This window comes from Thermobia domestica, chromosome 5 (assembly GCF_964235325.1).
Source record: "Thermobia domestica chromosome 5, izTheDome1.hap1.1, whole genome shotgun sequence".
NCBI classification, from domain to species: domain Eukaryota; kingdom Metazoa; phylum Arthropoda; class Insecta; order Zygentoma; family Lepismatidae; genus Thermobia; species Thermobia domestica.
The window spans coordinates 161,597,725-161,620,798 of NC_137458.1; the positions used below are offsets into that span (position 1 = coordinate 161,597,725).

Here is a 23,074-nt window from a genome sequence, read left to right on the forward strand (position 1 = left end):
TTGCTTCGGGAAGGTTCCGTGCAAGGACGTTATTATTTCAATAGAGGTAAAAATCCATTATTAGTACCGTACTAACTCAGAACATTGCCGATTATTTACTGCAGTGTACGTCTTATCTCGTGCCCGTCTAGGAACACTTTATTTTGTAACCGTTTCAGATCCACTTTTACCCCTGGATAGCACCCCAAATATTTCAACACATTAAGTTCAGGTGCAACTCCCCGCCTATTAGTATCTGCTCTACATTTCTGTTTTCCCTCCATTACTGCAGCATATACGCCCCAGATTAAACATCTTGGCATTTGTATGCGGCGCTCCAAGTTCCCTTTAAATGCTGATAGCAAATGAGAGGCTAGCGGTATTGCCACGTTTATTTTGTATACATCCACGTCTATCCTCTGCCACGTAATCGCGCTGTAGTTCGTCCGCTTAGCCATAGCCACACCCCTTAGCATTCGGCAACATCGCTTCAGAGCTGCTTGCGTTTTATTCGTTTAGCTGAAATTCCAAGATGTTTGTCATAGGCTTTAGCTAATAAGACAGTGGGTTTGAAATATTGAGATATTATGCTCTATTCTCTATTTAACTAATATCACATCAATATGTGAACTCTAGAATTTAATTTCGTTTTTCTCCCTAATTAATCATCATATATTGATAAATGTTATTACCTCTTTTGTTACACTTAAGCTGATATTTCGTCTGATTATGTTCATTTCTTTGTAAATGTTGTACTTTGGGAACATCATCTGCAGCAGATAACTCAAAACAATCCATATTTCATTAACCCTTTTAGGATTTATGGTATATTTTTATACCATGGCGTAGTATCGTTTTGACCGCTTAGTTAGGCTCTATAATAGGTATTTAAGCCGATTTTTTTCTACTGGTCAAGTCAAAAAAAGACCAAAGAACAGCCTAGATGCGTTTTGGGAACGGATGTTCAACTTGGCGGCGTCAAGTAGGGACGGAGGGGTGTGACTTTTTTCTTATGGCAAATTTCAAAAGATTTTCACGCTTTTAGTTTCCAAGGTATCAGATTGAAACTTTCCATACAGATTGTGTGTACCTTTGGGTATTCCTTAAATTTTTGAGATCCATACGTGAAACCAGGGCCAGCCTCGAGGGGCGCAAGTGTTCCGAGAGGGTGATTTTTCAGAAAAATTTCTGTTTTTTCCTTATTTTTTCAGGTGTATGATGAGGACATGCGAGTGGCACCGTTGGAAAGGGCTTGTTATACTGAAGAAAATGGCTTTTGAACCATGACTCTAGGCGAAATAGTAATGACGCAGTAAATTTGTATAATATGTATATATATGTATAGGGCCTAAGTTCAGACTTGCAACAATTTTTCCGCCCTTTGTTTCAAGATACAACAGTGAAATTTTGCACACATATTATGTATACAATAATGTATTCTTTTTAAAAAAATCAGATCCCTGCTTGAACTCAGGCCCGAGCCTGAAAGGCAAAGTGTTTTGGCGGGATTTTTCCAAAAAAAAAAAGGTATTTATTTAATATACAACACAGCAGGCTTAATGCCCAATTATAGTGTTGTGTACATACAGTAAATGTCACATACATAAAATCCTTAATTATTTCTATAGAAAATTTCTTGTTTCACATATGATCGGAACCTATTTTCTGAGAAACTAAATACATCCACTTTATGAAGTTTATTTACAATGTCATTATATAACGTACACAGCCTACACGTAGGGGATTTAAATAATATATTGCTTCTGGCTTTCGCACAATAAAATGTCCATGTATTCTATGCTCAGGTTTTGCAAGTGGGAATCCGCATTGACATTTTCGAGACCAATTCCATATAATCAATCTTATTATTTAATAACTAGTACAAGAACAACAAGTCTAACATCCATCTTCTTTTTTCTAAAGTTTGAAAATTAAACTTGTTTACTAGATCGTTACAGGAAAAATATTTGGGATAAAAACTAATGTTTTGTATGTAAGCAGTTTTAAGAATTTCGTTTGAATGCTTTTTATTTCTTGAGAGTACTTTTTATTATTGGGGGTCCATATAGTAGAACAATATTCTAATTTTCATCTAACATATGTAAAATAAAGATTTGCTAACATCTCACTGAAAAAGTCTTGCTCTATTCTGTACATTGAACCTAATTTCCTATATGCGCTGTTATCATATTTATGTGTTGGCTGAAATTTAGTTCAGGATAAAAAGTAACGCCTAAATCTTTAACAGTACTTGGCCTAGACAGTTTAGTTTCTTTCAGTGTATTGTCAAGGTGATGGGATTTCTTTTTCTCGTAAAACAAAGGAATTTACTCTTGGATACATTTATTACTAATTTGTTATCATCGCACCATGTTTGAACTCACTGTAGGTCTTGTAGTTGTATGCAGTCACCAGTTGAATTGATTCTAGAATATAATGAGGTCATCAGCGGTAGGAGAATCTCAGAGTTTTCAATAAAAAGCGGAATATCATTCCGAGTTTTCCCCAAATTTTCCGGTTCAGGTATATGATACGGATATGTGAGTAGTACCGTCGGAAAAGGCTCGTTATACTGAAGAAAATGGCGCTTGAACTGTGACTCTAGGTCAAATAGTAATATCGCGGAACATATATATATATATATATATATATATATATATATATATATATATATATATATATATATATATATATATATATGAAAAGATGGGTATATATGGTCACTTTCAGACATTTAAAAATTTCTTCCGACCTTAGGTTTCAAGACACAAGATTGAAATTTTGAATACGTATTATGTATACACGACTCCAAAAGTGCATTACCATCTGCAATTCTCCCTTTCCTGCAATAGTAGGCAACCCAAAAGCTCGAAACTTGTGTTGGTTCAGAATTTGAAATGCGTTGGACCAAATCTAAATTTTGTTACAAATATATCAGTATGGCAAACTGCAAATAAGAGAATAAAATAAATTGTTAAGAATGATGATTTTATTATTGTGAAGGCAATTGATGACATAAAAAGTTACAAAATAATCTTACTTAAGGAGTTCAAAGAAGATGAAGGCAAGTAATAGATATCAGAGGAAAGCATTTCTCTGCTTCTTCCAAAAAAAGAGAATCTCGTAGAAAAGTTACTTAAAGTACACGTTTAATATAAACGCTTAACAGCACAAAAATAAACATCCACACGAAACGGAAAGAGAGAAAACACAGAAGGAAAGAAACCAGTGGCGTACCAGGCTTCAGGGCCTCCCACGCAAGATAAAGCGATAGAACCATAGTCGTAAACAATAATAATAATAATAATAATAATAATAATAATAATAATAATAATAATAATAATAATAATAATAATAATAATAATATGAAAAACTCGTATCCTTTTCAAAATCTTTTACTATGCCTAAGAGCATGTGTGCATATAGCGGTCATGTGTGCACTTTTTGTCAATGAGCGGTCCCAAAGGCCAAAAGGGATAAAAATCTTCGAGAGAGAGGAATAGAACTTTCTTATGATAAATTCTAGGTCAGAGTTCGAAGCAGATGCTTTAAATAGGTGCTTTTTTGTTTCTTTTTTCCGAGAACAGAAAAGTTTTGGCGGCTAAGAAATTATACTATATAATATTGCAAATTTGCAAGTGGATTTATTTACATTGCAGTTTGTGGTAATAAAGAAATTATCATTAGAAGACGTTATTGTAAAAAGTAAGTTTTTTCTTCATCCATCGCAAGTCTTAGGGACCCCTTATACCTCGCCCTCCTCCAATATCGATCACTAAAATTCTGGATGATAGATCGATGTCGATATGTTTGCGATATCGAATGTTGATATATGAGAATATCAATATTGGTATATCGACATATCGCAAAGGCCTAGATTGGAGAAATTATGCTTGAAATATACTGGAATCAACAATCAAACTCTAAATATGTTCTTCCATTTCTGTGTCGAAGCTTGAGGGGGAAGGGTGTGAAACCGAATAAAAGTTTTAAGCCAAAAATGTGTTAAAATAAGAGTAGTTATACTTCTTCCCTAATAGAATACTATTAATAGAAAACTATTTCTGTAATTTACCTGTTATTTATGTTTCTGATTGTCGTCACAAATCAGCGACAGTACAGGCATGTAGCCACGGGAGGGTGGGTCCGGGTGATCCGGAGCCCCCTTTGAAACCAGAAATTAAAAATTAAGGAATGATTAAACAAAAAAGAACATGAAAATGAAGAATCAGCGTTAAAAATTATTGACGAGTGTTTTACTGTCTGTTTCTAATGATAAGTTACATAAGCAGTAGCCAATGATAAGCAAACTTTACCATAACGTTGTCGACGTGTTCTTCTCATTGTTTCCTCGCCACTCCAGCCTTATGGGGAACACATTACCCGAATTACTTGTAATACATGGTGATGAATGAATGGGATATCCTGGAAAAGTCAGTGAGTTTGGAATTCTTAGAAAAGTTACAGAATTTTTAGAATGTCTGCTACTATCAGAAAGGTTTCAAGCTTTCGAAAACATAATGTCGTTCTCTAATAGTGTGAACACTTTTGATCATAATTTTTCGTCATTGCTTCTCTCTAGTATCAAGTATGTTATTTCAGGAATAGTTTTCTACTGCTCCTTTAACTTGTCATTTTTAGCAGATAGAAGTTGGCAGAAAGAAATTTTTGTTAACGTTTGATTCAACAGAGAAAGAAACACAAATATTGTAAAATATTTTATAAGACTTTTTGGATATGTACTTTTTATAATATTTGAGGTCATAATGAAAGGAAAATAGTTATATTTGAATGAACAGAGTAAGGACGTAGATATTGTAAAATCATTTCAATAGTTTTTTTTATATTCTTTTACTGGAGATTTCTTCATAATTTGTTATTAGAATATTTACCACCATGTCCTCATTTTATCGTTCTAGCAAACCAATATATGTTACCAGTAAAACAGTTTAGATTGATCGAGTACTTGGTGTGATAACCACAGTATTTCATGCCCACCCAGTCTCCTCCCATTACGAAATCCTGGCTAAATGAACCAATATATGTTTCCACTAAAATAGCTTAGGATGAAAGAGCCCCTTGTCTGATAGCCACAGTATTTCATGTCACGAACCCACCCATTACGATATCCTGGCTACGTGCCTGCGACAGTACACATACTTTACATCGTATAACACTATACTGTATAAATTTTCACAATCAAGCAAACCGGAAGATGAATTTCCTGTGATATTAAAGTGGAATGTTCTACAAAATAATCATTATTCATTGTCCATATTTCTATCAGTACTTTTGCCACGGACTGAAAGCTACAAAACTAATAGAACTAGAAATTAAAGATTTCATTCCTTTTTTCTCTCAGACTAAAATATTCTGCATTTTGCTAACATAGTCATTTCTTTTAAATATAAGTCCCCTATCCCGGACTAATTCTGGCTGGGATCCTACTTTTTAGGTATGTGCATAGGCAAGCTGAAGAGAGTTTTATTTCAAACTTGATTCGACTCGAAAACGTTTCTCCAACTGAAGTCGAGCCTATTCAAAGCAAAGCAAATATTGGTTGTAGTTTTAATTATTCTAAGGCATGAAGACATGAGGAACAATAATAATAATAAGAAGAAGAAGAAGAAGAAGAATAAGAATAAGAAGAAGAAGAAGAAGAAGAAGAATTTAAAAATTCCCTTTCAGTTTTTTATTTTCGTGACTGTCTCTTTCATATATCCTCTTATTATTTTCCTTTTATATTATATTATAACACGGCATATAAACATAAAAGATGGGATGTTTTTTGGTGAATTCTAAGAAGTACAGTATTTGTTTACTGGTTGAATGCTCACCGAAGTCTAGGAGAAAAAATGTCATTCACGAGGTTCCCGTTTTGGGTTCCGAAGAAGCATATATTCAGGCTTTTTTCAAAAGTGGTTAAAATTATAGTGTGCCGGCCATATAAGTTCAAACCTGTTCGGCCCGGGTTAGACTTCGGCTTGGGCTACGTCTCTGCCTTGATACTAACGTAAGTAAATACTGATATTCACGCACAGAAGACAAGTATTGACGAGGGTGTCTTGTCATAAAAATTTATTCTCCTCTCGTTATAGAGATAAGACGAGATGCTAGAATTGTCCCCTCTCGTAAACAATATTAAAACTGTTCCACATTACTCTTACGTTTCTCATAGCTTTCGTTTTCCAGCCACACTCTGAGCTACAAGACTAATAGAACTAGAAATTAGATTTCATTCCTTTTTTCTGTCACTCTAAAAAACTGCATTTTGCTGAGATTGACATATTTTTTTAAAAAATATAACTCCCCTATCCCAAACTAAAATTCTGACTACGGAGCTTCGAAGTAATCGGTACCCGAATGTGTAAATCTTTTCGACTCTCAAATCTCGGCAGTTTGTTAAAGGAGATTTTACATTTCATGTTGTTATTTCTTTGTTACAAAAACACTTTTGGTTGCCTCTATTCATAGTGAATTACTGAATTTATACATTTACAATTATTGAAAAATGAATAATTAGTATTAAACATAAAATATCATAACAATTAAGTAGAATGTGTTGTACATGCACAAAAATAGGAAGGTAATGAAAATCTTGTTTATTTGTTGGCAATTGCAAACTGAATGTGAGTAATAAATAATTCACCCATGTTTTTGTGCGGTATTACTGATTCTGCTTTCTGGAGATAGGCATAGGCAAGTTGGAGCGAGTTTTATTTAAAAGGTGACTCGAATCGACAAAATTTCTCCAACTCAAGTCGAATCCACTCAAAACGATGCAAATTGTGTGTTTTAAGTACTCTGGAAGAATATGAGGCACAAGAGTACGAAGGATCATACATATAGGACTTTAATGTTTACTGCACTGCAATTACCATTTCTATACCATTAATATTAATATTAATAATAATAATAATAATAATAATAAGAAGAAGAAGAAGAAGAAGAAGAAGAAGAGAATATGAAGAACAAGAAGAAAATTGAAAAGATTTTTTCCTTTCTTTTACTTTTTTTTAAACTTCGTTTCTGTCTCTTTCATATATCGGGCCGAGGTTGCTCAGTGGTAGAGCGTTCACATCTGAAGCATGTGGCCCCTGGTTCGATCCTAGCTCGCACCAAGTGAAGTTCGTGTTGGACAAACACCCTGTGCTTGGGTTTTCTCGGTGTTCTTCCGTTTCCTCCCACTTTCTTCATTCCACCCTTTCATTCATTTCTCATAATCACCGTTTCCTTTAACCTAACCAGCATAACCTTGGGACGTAAAACTCGAAGATTTCATTTCATTTTCTTTCATATATCCTCCTGATGGGCTGCTTTTTTTCTGCGAATACTAAAAAGTGCAGTATTTGTTTACTGGTTGACTGGTAACCTCGGTAGTCGAAAAGTCTAGGAGGCAAAGATGTCATTCACGAGGTTACCGGTTTGAGTTCCGAAGAAGCATGTATTCTGGCTTGAACCAAAAAGGGTTAAAACTTATCGTGATCCTGCCAAACATCCAAAACTTATCGGCCCGGGTTGGACTTAGGCTTGGGCTGAAACATTTTACCCTGACAATTTCCACTTAAATTCATACAATTATACGCGCTCATCTCAAGATTTTTTACTTCATGATGTAGAGGCAGGGGTTACTCTTAACCCCCGGTGCTCACTTTAGGAACAATTCGTCAGGAAAAATAATTTATAATAATAACCGCTTGCACATGACTGGTGATACTTTGTGTTGATCCATTTGCAATTCTACGATCAAAGGAGCTTGGACGAAAATGAAGTCCTCGCTGTTACGCGGTAGTAACTTCAATACCCCAACTCTAGATATCTTTTAAGACCCAACGAACCCTGCGGCCAGTGGCACACTAGAGGCAATCCTTCGGCACGTCTCTATATCAACGATCGATATTTACCGGCATGTGGGCCACTAGGTGTTGGCGACGTTTATGGTATGGGGTAATTAAACAGATCTTTCAGAATTAGCCCATATTTAAAGTTTGTTAGCATATATAACATACACTGTAAGAAATTTACAATGTAATTCTTCGCAATTGTGTTCATGTAACAGAAAAAAATGAAGAATGGCACCTACCATTCAAATGTAACCCATGTCCCCATGTGCGTTTGATATGAAGTCTAATTCTGAGTGAGGAATAAAAACAATAAAGAGGGTTGTGTTGTGTGTGCTGCTTTCGTTTTTCGTCCATGATCTTCAGACTTTTTCCTTTTTTCTTTCGCTTTCAACTACCACGCAAACAATGAAGAGACAACATTCTGTTAAATAAGTTAGAGTATAATAACAGGAACATTGACAGTATTGTTTCGTTTTCGCTTTGTTGCTTCTCTGCTTCTCACCCAACCCTGTTGAACTCAGTGTACATCGAGTTTGTGACTACGAACAGATACATAAATGAACGAGAAAAAAAGAACCTTACTTTTCGGCAGCTTAGAATCAAGTATAGTCGAAAAGACCTCTTGCTTGCTCCACAAGCTTCTGCTCTTCTCTCCTGCAAGTTGTTTAGGCTGATTAGAGAACCTTCTGCTTTGAAAAAATAGGGAGAACACTAAAAATTATAGATCCTCCTTGCTGATAAAATATCTTATTATTATTTCTAACGTCACGTCATATCCACGAACGAACGAGTACGAGAAAAAGAGAATGAAAAAAGACAATAGCAAGTACGTGTGTAATTTTGAAGAACGCAGAAGATTTAATTTTGAGTTCAAAGAAGAATCCCTAAAACGCTTGATACGGCAAAAAACGACACTGATCATGTTCATCATCGAAAGGATATTACCGTGAAAAATACTTTGAAGCCTACGACTTGGTCTTAAACATCATGATCAGAAGATTTGAGGACTATATTTTCTCTGTGCTGTAGGATACTTAACAGTTACTGATTAATAATACTAATGGAAATTCTGTTCACGTATCTCCAATTTTAATCTAAATGTATTCAAAGGACATACATATTGATATTTTAAAAGCACAGTTAAAAATGCTTTCCTAGCTTAACCGAAGCAAAAATGATTCTTTAAATGTCATTCAAGATGTTCAATATCTGGTTGTCTTATTGAAATCTGAACCAAAAGAGATAACTCATTATTTTTTCCGGAAGTTAATAACCTAACAATGCTTTACCTTACTGTTTCTATGACTTCAGTGACACTCTATGAAGAAAGAAATCTTATCTTCAGAGTACCATGACTCAACCTAGATTAACTACTTGATGGTTCTTCATTCCTACAAAGATCATCTTGAAGAAGTTATGAAATAACCCAGTACCATTGCCAAGCTCATATTAGTTGAGGTGGTTTTTAGTTTAACGTCCTTTCAGCACTGATGCTATATGAGACGGCACCTACTAATTAATCGTGAAATTTGAATCACATGAACTCCCTCCGGGAATCGAACCCGGGTCTCACGCCAAAGGCGCGTACGCTAACCACTTAACCACGAAGCTCAGAGCTCATATTAGTAAAGAAAGCACATTATGGGAATTTCAGTGCAGACAACAAGGTACGACAACTGTTAAATGAATATTTTTCATCTTGAATATAATGTGATAATGGTCAATCTTATTTGATAAGGTCATTTTTAAAAAATAGCATTCTCTTTTCTGTAACTCACTACAATATACAAGTTAAATTTCACACAATGTGCATTGAAGAGGGGGAGGGATTACAAAGTACGATGGATTTTGCTTCCTACCTGATGAACAAAACATCTTTGTAAAATCCAGCCCGGGAAAAGGTTGCTATCTTCCGCCGCCACTGTCTACAACAACGTGGTTTGATTAACCTGTTGCAAAGAACCTGTGTAACTGACTGATAACCACAATGTATTGACAGAATGAAAGTTAATTTTAGAACTGAAGCTACCCACAGGCAAAAAAGCAAGCTGCCCGCAGGCGTGGTTTCTGTGCCTTGTAATATTGTGTTAAAAAAGAGACACAAGGTCAGTTTCTTAGTCCTTTGTAAAACAAGTATAAGGCTTTTTTTGTCTTTATACAAATCCTATTTGGCAAATTGTTGTTTGAAGTCTATTCCTTATAAAAACAATATATCCAGATTCACGGAAGCCCACGGGAATTGTAATAGAAAGTTGAAAAATATTTTTATTATTCAGATCCTTTATTATTATTATTATTATTATTATTTATATTAATAATAATAATAATATCGCATAATATTTTTGTTAGTCCTCACAGCAATTAATACTTAGCAGCAAGGGTAAAAGTGCGTGGGACCCAAAATTTGTACGGTTCCCCCCAGTTCCTAAGAAATTGCAATGGGCAAAGATAGGCATGGGGACGGCGTGACGTCATGCCGCTACCTACCGTCCCCCTACCTTTTCAGATTCACTTTTACTTCTGCTTAGCAGGAAATCGATACCAGAGTTAGTAGAACAGCTTCTCTTTATTGATAAAAATCGTAATTTGGCAGTTATTACAAGCAATATTTCTGTCTAGAGGCAGAAAAGAGGGAACCATGGAAGTTACTATTGCCACGTATAAAATTGAAACCTGTGTTCAACACTGACTACGTATTATTCAAGGATTTAAAAAAAAACGAAATGGTTACACCTTTTCAAAAGTAAAATTAATATAATTACTAAAAATACATTCATTGAAAACTCCGGGGTAGCAAGTGCACCCTTTCAAATCCGCCTGAGAATGTTCGAGAAAATTTTTAGTAAAGTTAAAGCATGGAAGACCCAGGTTTGATTTCCGGTGGGAGTTCACGTGGTTCGGATTGGACGTTAATTAGTAGGTCCACGTCTCATATAGCGTCGCTGCTGAAAGGGACTTTAAGCTCAAAATCAACTCAAGAGAATTTAAAGCAATGAGAAAGTTTACAACTGTTTTGGCGTATACAATTCTATGTTAAATAAAACTACCTACACTATTTGATAATGGAAGCATCGTCAGAAATACAGGATCCAATAAAGGAAACTTTTCGAGGAGAGTTTGTCTGAAGGATACATACACATATTGAAAATAGATTAAAAGGAGCGTAATGCGGAAATACTATTTTATCGCGGGTAGTAAAAATCTTTACACACATCTGACATGCTGTTACTAATACTTTTGATATTTCGTGATCAAATGTTTGGAAAGATAAGTGCCTCACCCAACCGTTTTTTTTTTTTAAGGAAAATACGAAACCTGTATTCTTTTATTTTACGTCTGCAATATCTGTGCACATTTTCATTCACTTCGGTTCACTTGTTCTTGCCTTTCGGGTGTCAACTTTCAAAATTTTGGGTGGGGCTCTTGACCCATAAACTGTTTTTCCAGCACAAAATAAAAAAAACACGTATTCGATTATTTTATGTGTGGTATCTACCTGCCAAATTTTATCAAAATCGGTCTGTTACACTTCGGAAGTGTTACTTCTAAGTTCTTTCTCTCATGAACACTCAAAAAAAATATATAACAAGAACAAAAATATTGCGGGAAAATGTAAGTTCGAGTAAGTTACTGTACTTCAGTTGGAAAATCATTTTCGAGTCGAGTCGAATTTCAAATAAATCTTGCTCCACGTTGCATCTGCCAATCCCGCGAAAGTAGGATCAGCAGCTTTTATTATTATTATTATTATTATTATTATTATTATTATTATTATTATTATTATTATTATTATTATTATTATTATTATAACAATGGGGCTTTCAACTAGGGTTCCATCTCTTAATCTTGCATGGGAGGCCCACAAGTCTGCTATTCCACTCGTGTAGCTTATTCTGTGTTTGCCTCTTTTTTCATTTCGTGTAGATGTTTGTTTTTGTGCTGTTAAGCTTTTATATTAAATCTTTACATTATGTAACTTTTTCTTTTTTATGAGATTCATTTTTTCGGGGGGGAGAGGAATACTTTCCTCTAATATCTGTTTCTTGCCATTCATCTTGTTTGAACTGCTTAAGTAATATCATTTTGTAACTTTTGATGTCATCCAACTCCATCACGATAATAAAATTGTCATTCTTAACAATTTGTTTTATTCTCTTATTTGCAATTTGCCACACTGATATATTTGTGACAAAATTAAGGTTTGGTCAAACGCCTTTTGAATTCGCAACCAATCCAACCGCCGAGTTTTGGGTTGCCTTCTATCGCAGGAAAAGGAGAATTGCAAGTGGTAATGCACTTTTGGAGTCGTGTATACATAACAACGTATTTTTTAAAAAAAATCAGATCCGTACGTAAATGCTGGCCCGAGCCAAAGGGGCACAAAAATTTCGAAAACTCTCTCGGTTTCCCCGATTTTCCTGTTCGTGGTGTATAATACTGACAAGCGAGTGGTACCGTTGAAAAGTATGCTCTGTCCTTAAAAAGAAAAAGACATAAAAACGAGGTATGAACCATGATCCTACGATAAATAGTAAGGAAGCAGTAACTGTTTGAGTGAAAGTCTCAAATTTACCTCAAAAAGTCGAAATCCTAAAAGGATTAGACATGGAGGTGAAAAAAAAATAAAAAAAATAAGTACAGTGAAGTAGTTGTGAATTATGATTTTAATATTTTTTTTCTATTTATTTCAGTGTTGCGTTATGTTCTTTGTGTAATGTTATTGGAGTACATTGAGTCATCTTTTTATCACGGTAGTGTGAAAGGACTCCATGGTAAAAGAAATGGTGCACCACCTTTTCTAAAACTGAAAAGCGTTGCACATAAAAGTACAGATTCTCTGTTTGAGACGAAGGATATAACTAGTCGTACGCGCAGTAGTACGCCAACTGTTGTCAAGTTAGGTTCTATGCTTGGTCGAAGAAACTGGCCGTTGAAAACTTCTGATGTGGAGATAGGTGGAAGAACAGAAAGCACCGCACCAACAGTTGTTCGGTTAAACTCTTACCTTCAGAAGAAAACGAGTAACCATGATTCAGTGCGAAGTATCCTATCTCCTGATCTGTCTTCATTCGATGATGAAACTTCCTTTAATGTTGCGTCAACTGTATCACTTGGTGTTTTTGAATATGAAGAATCTTTGATAGCATGTTCTTGTTCGAGTTCATGCAGTTGCGAACAGATGGGTAATGATGAAGGTAGTAGTAACAACAAAATGGAAAAATGTCAAGAATTAGTTGATATTCTAAGATTTGCCAACTCCATAATTAGTCTTTCACTTGAGTCTATAACATTTGGCTTTTTCTATCTAGAAAACTATAATTACATGGAAGAAAGTGAAGCTGAAGTCATCTTGCAGGTAATAATTTATTTATATATATATATATATATATATATATATATATATATATATATATATATATATATATATATATACAGAAGAGTTAGGGGAGGTGGGGGCATAATGAACACCTTAAGATTGAAATTGAAATAGCAGTGTTGCTATGAATGGAAAGTCGATGATTTTGCAGTGCAATATCCTTTATTATTTCTTCTACAAATGCAAATAGGTATGAGGCATGAAAATTTTACCAAACAAGTTACAAGCGCAAATAAATTGACCTATTGTGAATGACCGTTTTACTCCACCCCCTGGGTAAAATGGCCCCATCCTTGGAGCATATACTACATATTAACCAAAATTATGCTACTTTTCGATAAGGAAATGCTAGTTTCCTTATTCATTAAAATGTTAATGAAACAATTATTTGTACAATTATAAAACAATGAGCAGAAAACTATAAAAACGAAAATAATAATAAAATAAAACTAAATGCAAAAGAAAATACAAAGTGGAATAGAGGGGCTATCAAAAAAAATCGAGACTAGGTCTCTAGCATGCCAACAGATTACAGAACAAGGACACACACTCGGTCAAAGGCAACACTGATCTTTATACGTCAGTGTGTTAAGAGAAACTGTGTGTACAATTTTAAGGAGCCAATTTGCCCCAATCCCAGATACAACTTCCAAAAACCTTCTATCTGTTATCCACCATATTCTACAAGGAAATTATGCATGATTGTTTGATGGCCAAACCTTCCTCACTATCTATGTGTGTAATATGTTTTATTCAAGTAATGACTTTTTTCATCAACAGGTAGAATATTCACTACATACCTTATATCGACGTACCATGAAAATGGTTTTCTTCGCTTATTTCACACGCTATTGAAGGTATCGACTTCGCAACACTTCGCACCACACTAACTACAACTGTTGCAGTAGTACCAGTTCTCTGTCACCAGAGGAACACCGTCATATATCAGGGTGACCATCTTGCCCCGGGGGTCATTATGTCCCCACCTCTCCTATTCAGTGATGTGCCGTAAACTATAATTTTACGTCTACGCGATTGTCTACTGTAATCTATACGTAATCTACATTACAACTTTTCCTGTGTAGACTATGTAGACAACCACCATCAAATGTAAGGAAGAATTTTGTTGCTCGTTTGTTTATATTTCCTCATTCAGTTGTTTTGCTTCAGTGCAGCGAAAGATTAGGGAAACGACTAACATATAAAAAGTAGACGGAATTATCTAATCTGTATGTTTACTCTGCTCTGCACATACCACTTCCTTAGATTTTCCACTTCGAACACTGCTTTTATAATGAAATTTACAAAACTAATTCTCACCTGATGGCTTTCGGTCTTGAATCTGCTGTATTTGCCAATTTTTTCTTGCATATTTTACAAAATGCATAATATTTTTCATTTTCCTTCATCAAGACGAAACTAAGTATTCGAAAGTTACTATTCGCTGGTCTAGGCATTTTATTTTGTACGCAATTTCGCAAGGTAACGACAAAAGAAAGCTCCTTTATTGTCCACGACGCCATATTAAATTACGTGTTGTTGACATATTCTACATAGTCTACGTTGTTTACATTGTCTACGCATAGTTGACACGTAAACGTAAACTATCGTTTTTTACGCGTAGACGCACATCTCTGCTCCTATTAGCGACTACTTATTAGTTTGCAAGTACAATATACTCTAATTTAGTAGTAACAATTTCAAAAATGATCCTTTTTTAAATATGTAGATATGAATAAATTTCGCAACTGATAAGTCTAACGCAAGGCTTAGGGCTACCTTGCAAACTTATCTTCGCAAAACTTTGGGTCAGCAACGCAACTCGAAAATTGGAAAAAGTCGTTATAACTAGTATGGCAATTGTCGTAAATTTTGCGTTGTGTCGACGCAAACGGTTGTGGAATATACCTAGTTACGACTTCGATTACCACCCTTTCAGTGAGTTTCTAAAATATTATTAACTGAAGGTCGAAATAATTTAAAACAGGATTTCTCATATTATTTCCTCGTTTGTTTCCCAATAATAGTTTTGGTCTAAATAAATAAATAATAATGCATTAAATTCCAACCATAGAAGCCTGTACTTTTTTTAATTAATGGAAGTAAAGTGCAGAACAAATCTATATAGGTTAAATATATATAACTTATATAGATTATATATATATATATATATATATATATATATATATAATGTGTGTTTTTTTTAATTTTCCATCTAATCAGTCACTACTTGCTTAAATTATACAAAATTCCACATTATTATTATTATTATTATTATTATTATTATTATTATTATTATTATTATTATTATTATTATTATTATTATTATTATTATTATTATTATTAAGTTTACTTGTACGTTTATTACTAACCCAGATTGACTTTGCTACCATTATTACGAAGAAAGTAAAATTTAATTAACTTTCAGCTGAAAATTATTGAATATCGTTAATTCAGTGCAAGGGAAGCAAACTGTGCCTTAACTTTTTTTCTGTAGTTTGTGGTAGTACTTGACGAAACTAATATGATTGGCTAAAAATTTTCGAAACTTGACTGGGGAACATGAATAATGGTGCAGTTAAAGGTGAAAAATCAAAAGAAGAGAGCCAATTGGGCTCCAAATTTTATTTGTTTGATACGAGACGAATACGATGGTACCAATATTTTTGAAATTTTACAGAGGGGAACATGGGTAATTTTGCACGTGAACGTGTAAAATCAAAAGGAGGGAGAAAACAGAACCTAATACATGTATTTTCTCATTTGATACTTCTAGTAACCGACAAATTGTGTTTACATTGTATTTATATCTGTCTGGATTACATCTCTTTTCTCATTTTCCCTTAAACCCTGTACGTGTATTCACCTGTTCGACTTAGTCGCACGGTTAATCGACTCCCTGCAGTTTCTACTAAATCAAAGCGACTATGTCGAACCTATTCTTTGGATTCTATTCAATTATTTCAACCAAAATTGAAAGCTACGTAGTTGTCACTTGCTCTCCTTTGGTTAATTCGAAATCAAGCAGCAATTTCAATTCAGAGATGCCCAATCGGAAAGCTTTTGCAAGAATATGTTCTGTTAAAGTAGAATAATTATAGGATAAAATTAAACTAGTTGTAACAAGGGAGAAGAAAAGAAAATGAAGTTGGGTGGATCGTATATTTTAATGAAAGAAATTTCAATAAAGTCTTCAAAACAATTGCAAAATACACCGACCTATTATTAACGAGCTTTCCATACTATTAATTGCACCCATCCTTGCACTTTTGTCCCCCTGTATCATTCACTTGCCGTATTTTCTTTCTATACTTTTGCCCAACTGTTATATTCCCAAATATGAAACATTTCGTGGAAATGCTACAGGGTTCAAATTTAGAACATCCCAACATTAAAATGAAAATTTTACAAATAAAATCTATTGCTTCTTAAAGAAAGGATAATGAGGAAAGGGAAGACAATTATACAAGCGGGAAATCTGTAACTATAGTAAAAGCAGATGTAAAAAGAAATGAGGTTCACTTGATAAAATAGTTTTTATTTCTTTTCATTTGGTGTAATTAATACCCGAGTGTTTTCTGAAGTCTAGACACAAATTATTTTATATTACACGTGGGTGATTTAGAAACTAATACTTCCAAGGTGATATCTCTATATATGTTTCATAGATAGCACCGACACAGATATCAGTGGAAAACTTGCAATGACAGCTACAAAATGTGGCATCATCTTTAAACATAGTTCCCATTACGGGCAACACACTTACATCAACGCTTAACAAGGCTTTGCATGCCGTCGGTGAAGAATTGTGGTGGCTGGTGATGACTATTGCCGAACTGCTGCTTCCACCTCCGTAACACAACTGTTATCGTTGGAATTTAAGGTGATCCTTAACTTTAGGAAACAAGCAAAACTCACAAGGCGCAAAATCCGGACTATAGGCAAGATGAGGCAGAATGTCAAGAACACTTTGACGGCAGATGGGATTCCATCGGCTGACGCTTCATTTTCGAATCGTAACGGTGTATCCATGACTCGTCGCCGGCGATTAATGTTCTTGGGCGCACAACCTTCCGCAATCACGAATTCAATGACAGAACGCTGTTTCAACCGGACGTCACCACTGGATGCTATGGATTGCTCCATTACTTCGAAACGAGGAGAGACAGGAAGGTGAAACAAATGACATTCTATAGCTTAAATATTAGTACATTATTGGTAAACAGTTCAGAATCTTTGCAGTATTAGTGACCAAGTAGTGGGCTTGGAGGCATTATTTTCTGAACCACCCTTGTATGTTATATTTATTCCATCGTTCGATTATTTAAAAATACTTAAAAAGTGTACGTATTATTATTTTCAAGTCTAGTTTCTGGTCCACTAAGTACACGACACGAGCGAACACGGAGAGTTTATGGAAAATTTTATTATCGTTCAGTTACTAAAAATATCACAATTCACTTCAATTGAAGTCAGTATTATGCATTCTTCTATTAGCACTTCATACTTCACTAAAAGAAATGTTTGTAGGTGCCCAAATTTCAACTTTTACTTAGGTTGCACTTTAAACTATTATCACAATTGTTATTTGCCTAACTCAGAGTGATGCATTTCTGGGATTGTGCAATTTGTTAATAGGAAATTATTCCTGTATTTCCTCTGAACAGGTTTATGTGATTTGAAAAAAAAAACAAACATGTATACCGAGTGTAATGGTTTAACACTATTGTATGGTGCAATATTTTTTTTAATTTATGTATTCACATAGTTTCATACAACACTAGGCCAACTAGCTGAAACTACAACATAAAGACAAAAATGAAGAAAGAGAAAAGAAAAATACTAAAAAAAAGAGAGAGGTTCATCTCTCAATATACAAAGATCTCATCAATTGAGTTCTAAAGTTTCTCTCAGAACTCAGTTGATAAGAACTATTTTTGTAGAATATCATCACTATCATTATTTCACTTTCTGCTTCGCTTTTTTCTAAAAAAAAAAAAAATGCACTTTACCTCTATTTGAGATTATAATTTTTCATCTCTTTTCTTTTCCTTTTTTTTTTTTTTTTAGTAATGTTGAGTATCTACTCGTACTTATTCACACACACAAAAGATTTTATAGTTCTTTTTGTTTTCCTTTGCACACGCCAGATGGCACCACCAGTCCAAATTGCAAATCATCTTGTTACCAAGGATGTTATAAAATAGCACTGGGTAACAAATTTTGACCAATTTTTTGTTTATCTGATTTTTTTTGTTTTTTAAATATCGTTGGGTGGTACTAATAACGTGCATAACGTTAGTTTTCCCGAAATGTCAAAAATCGCCTTAAAATTCGTCTTTAACCCTTAGAAATCGGGTAATTTGTCGATTTTTTCTCCAGTTTTCGTTAAAGCGTAATAACTAAGAAACCATTTGCCCTAACACAACCGGTTATGCCTTGCTTTTTAAGCAAATGAACATTCTCTTAAACTGTGTAAGTTTATTTGCAATATTACATGCGAAAGGAAATTTATTCAACAAATTTTGAGAAAATTCTTAATTTTTCCTCAAAAGTAAGTATTTTTATTTCTGGAGTTGACAACACTGTTTGTATAGTTAGTCAAATTACATCAGATATTTTTTTGATAAGAAATTGATTCTGTAAGTTTTAAATTGGTATTCACGAGACGACACAAAATGTTGCAGACAAAATTAGAAATTTGGTTATGAAATCAACTGGAACTTGACAAAGAAAAATGAAAAAAGTCATTTTTCATTTCCGTGTAATAGTTCCTAACCTCTATTTTCAACTAAAATATATTACATTTCTAATACTTTTTCGCAGAAACATTATTGTCGAAAGTATTCTAATACTTTCGTGCGCAGAAGTAAATATTAAATGACTAGTCTATATAAGCCGCAGTTTTGGTCCGGTTTTGATTTTTATCGAGAAATTTAGAGCTAATTGTTATCTTACAATATGCTTCACTGAAGCAATTATGCAGAATTAACTTAGTCACTATGGAGTACGAACACAGCGTACAAAATAATAAAAAAGCTTAGCAAAAATATATCCACTTTCACTCCAAGCACATAATGCAGAACATATTAAAAATGAGCACGATTGCTCTTTCGCTTGTGCGAAGCTGATTTGTCATCAGAAATCAATGGCCAAATGTAATCTCCCATCATCGCTGTGTCCCAGCGTCCTTGGTATCTTCTTTCCATTTGTTCAATGTCTTGAGGAAAGCGTTCACCATGTTCTTCACTCACATCTGCTAAATTTGGACGGAAAAAATCAAGATGGGAAAACAAAAAATGCAATTTCAACGACATTCTACAACCCAAATTGCGATATAGGTCAACCAAAGAGTCTATTAACTCCCTATAATTTTCACTCCTACTTTTAAGAAGAAAACCTTGCACTACCGCCCTAAAAGCTTCCCAAGCACTTCTTTCCTCTCGAGTCATTCTATTCTGAAGTTCTTCAAACTGAAGCATCACACGTATCTGTGGGCCAGTAAATTTGCCAGTTGTGATTTGCCAGCGTCAGTTAAGTGTGGAAACATTTGTCTTATGTAAGAAAGAGCTGCAGAATGTGGATCTAATGCTCTAACAAACTGTTTTACAAGTCCTAATTTTATGTGTGAGTACAGTGGTGGTAGTAAGATTTTTTCCCTTTCAACTAAAGGTTCATGTATGACATTGTGAGTACCAAGAAGTAAATGTTTCCTTTCTGGCCACACCTTAAGTGTATAATGACTGTCAGTAGCTCTGCTATCAAAAAAGGCAAAGAAAACACGAATATTTAGTATAGCCACTCTGCAAACCTAGAAGAAAACCGATCATCTTAAAGTCTCCACAAATATCCCATTTATATGTTTGGTACTCAATCTTTTCCAACAACAATTTCACGTTTTCGTAGTCTTCCTTCATGTGGACTGAGTGTGCAACTGGTACAGAAGGATTCACATTTCCATTGTGCAGAACTGCCTTCAAACTTCTAGATGAACTGTCTATGAAAAGACGCCACTCCTCTAGTTGATGTGGGAAACCGATAGCTTCAAATAGACCACTAACGTCATAACAATAACACAAACTTCCTTCCATTTTGAAGAATTGTGAAAAAGTTTTATGTCTTTTCCTATATTTTGATATTTTATATGTTGGAAGGAGAAAATTCCACTCATTTAAACGTGAAGCAAGAAGTTCTGCCTTTGATTTGGGAAGATCTAAATCTCTTACCAAGTCATCAAGTTCTTGCTGATTAAGCAAATGTGGTTCCTTTTTCCTGGTTTCATGTGAAAAACTAATATCAAGATCGGAAGATTCCTCTGGCTCTCCTTCTGATGACAATATCTCTGGTGGTTTGGGTACAGGAAGTTCGTCACTGTGTGAAACAGGAGCAATGGATGAACGTAAACTGGGATATTCTATTTTTCTCCTATTCTTTCTGTTTTTATAGTGTGTCATGTCAACTGAACAGAAGTAGCAGTCATTATGGTGATTAGTAGGCTCTCTTCAAATTCGAGGAATAGCAAATGGCATACACTTTCTGGTTCCCCGTAACCATCCTTCTAATGTAGATCGGCAACTACCGCAACACACATGCGGAGCCCAATGTTTGTCTTGATCACCTACGGGCACGCAAAATTAAGCTTCATATGCAACACAGAACTTTGTTCCAAGCACACAATGTTATGTTTAAGTTGTTTGGGGCTTATGTAATATCCACAAACATAACAAAATGAGTCTGCTGACATTTTACAACGCCTACTTGTAGACATTTTATCTTCCACACAGCAACTAGTGAAATTATATCAAGTGCCACTGATATAGTTACCACTATAATTACTCAATATTGTATGCAGCTGGCTATCCAAGTGGAGCCATATAGAAATTTACTGACTTTACTTAAGTAAAAGTTAATAGTTTTTGTAAAAGTACGGGGAAAAAATAAGCAATTATATTTTCCTAGACAGTTATTTTCATTCAAAATAAATGCTGTATTCAAAATTTGTTACGAAACGGAACTTGCTAATTAATCCACAAGAGTTTGTTCTGTGTTGCCATCTATGGACAGCCGAAGTAAAGGCTGAAATTCTTCCTCTAAAATCGTGTTCTTGAACAAATAAGATTTTGTAAAATTCCTTCCAAACAATCGACATTTGAGGAAAACTAATACCAGATTCGTAATTAGCACGTCAAAATCATTCGGTAAATGTAAAAATATTAAGATAAACAATTTCTTGTTGAGCAGTGTAGTTATTATTTTATAATATCCTTGCTTGTTATGGTACCAAATCCGGAGACAAGCGAAGAAATCATCAAAATAAGCGTAAATTTGCGTGTTTGGATAAGCATTGAAAAACTAGAATGTTAAATCGTTGAAAAATTATATTATGAAAAAGAAACTCGAGCCAACATTGCAGCATTTAATTGCATAATGCCGTACATCACTCAACTGAAAAAGTGTGATAATCTAGTGATTAGATAACACAACAATCAATTCATCATTATAGTCTAGGGGCCAGACAAGGTCCTGTTGGAAGGTTCGCGTATAGAGAATTTGACTTCTGGAATGTGCTATGGGATGTTAAAGGGCAAGATTTAGCTTGGTCATTTAATCATCATGTGAGTTTTTTCAATATGGCCGCCAATCATGGCGCCCGCTAGTAGACACCCCTAACTTTAGTAAAATTGCAAACCTTGATTTGCACAACTTTCATGCAGCTCTTAATTAGCATAGCGCAATGAATCATACATCGTTAGAAAGCTAAAGGAATGTATGTTCTAAAATGATAACGCTTATATCCATCAACTCTGTTCTGCACAAGAGGCATACCAAAACATGTGAATTTTTTCATTATTCTGAAAACATTAAGAATAATCTAAGCTGGCAACACTGTTATTTAGCACACAGCGGTTAGACAACACTAATAAATAGGCATATGATACTAATACATATGATACACCTTTTTTGCGCAACATACGCAGGCATTGGATAAATCTGTTGTTCAAAATTCTCCTGTAAATAAATACAACTAGCAATAACTTGATGACTTCAACTTTGGAGGAAGTTAAAACTTTCATTGATGTGTTAGAACAGTGGTGTCCAATTATAATGAGCCTGAGGGCCATAACCGTCTTTGCTAACAAGGTGAAGGGCCGCAGCTAATAATAATAATGATAATAATAATAATAATAATAATAATAATAATAATAATAATAATAATAATAATAATAATAATAATAATATAATTGTTATTATTATTATTACACTGTAAAGAAAAAATAGCGACACTTGCTCTGATATGGTTTTTGCAACATACATTAACCAATATGATTTTTTACATGACTTCCTGATAATACTACACTGCATATTCCCAATGAGCAGTTCATTCTTAATACTTGAGCGACAGTTTCAGGCTTTTGACATGAATTTAGTGAATTTATATGCATATATAAGTAGCTATGTGTGTTTTGAGCCAAATCGTTTATAGGAAGAGTTACACATAAAAGTGAATAATATCAACAACAATAGCAGGAAACAAGAAATGGAACTTCTTAAGGGTAAGATATATTGTGTACGAACATCGGGAAGTACAACAAAGCAAACTATATTTTGTATGTGCACCATGGGCTTTCTGCACTGCAGCGAATCATCGGGGTCCTTTGGTAACAAGGCTATTGTAAAGTGCAACCTCGATTTGACATCAGATTATCTGTTTCTTGAATTCTATTTTATTCGAGATAGTTGTCTATTGAATTTTCTTCTCATATCGACCCAAAATTTCAATTGGATTAATGTCAGGTGAGTTCGAATTCCATATGAGGTTATAAATACTCATATTCTTGAACCATGTATTAACGATTTTCTCTCGGTGACATGA

The 23,074-nt window shown here is 34.4% G+C and overlaps 1 protein-coding gene across 1 annotated transcript in view; it reads left to right on the plus strand.

Annotated features, from left to right (window-relative positions):
• LOC145686221 (uncharacterized) overlaps positions 1–23,074 on the plus strand; it is a 307,734-nt gene that overhangs the window by 163,103 nt on the left and 121,557 nt on the right. The window contains exon 12 of the mRNA XM_081759284.1: positions 12,515–13,179. Coding sequence (XP_081615410.1) covers positions 12,515–13,179 — 665 coding nt within the window. The remainder of the gene's footprint in view (positions 1–12,514; positions 13,180–23,074) is intronic.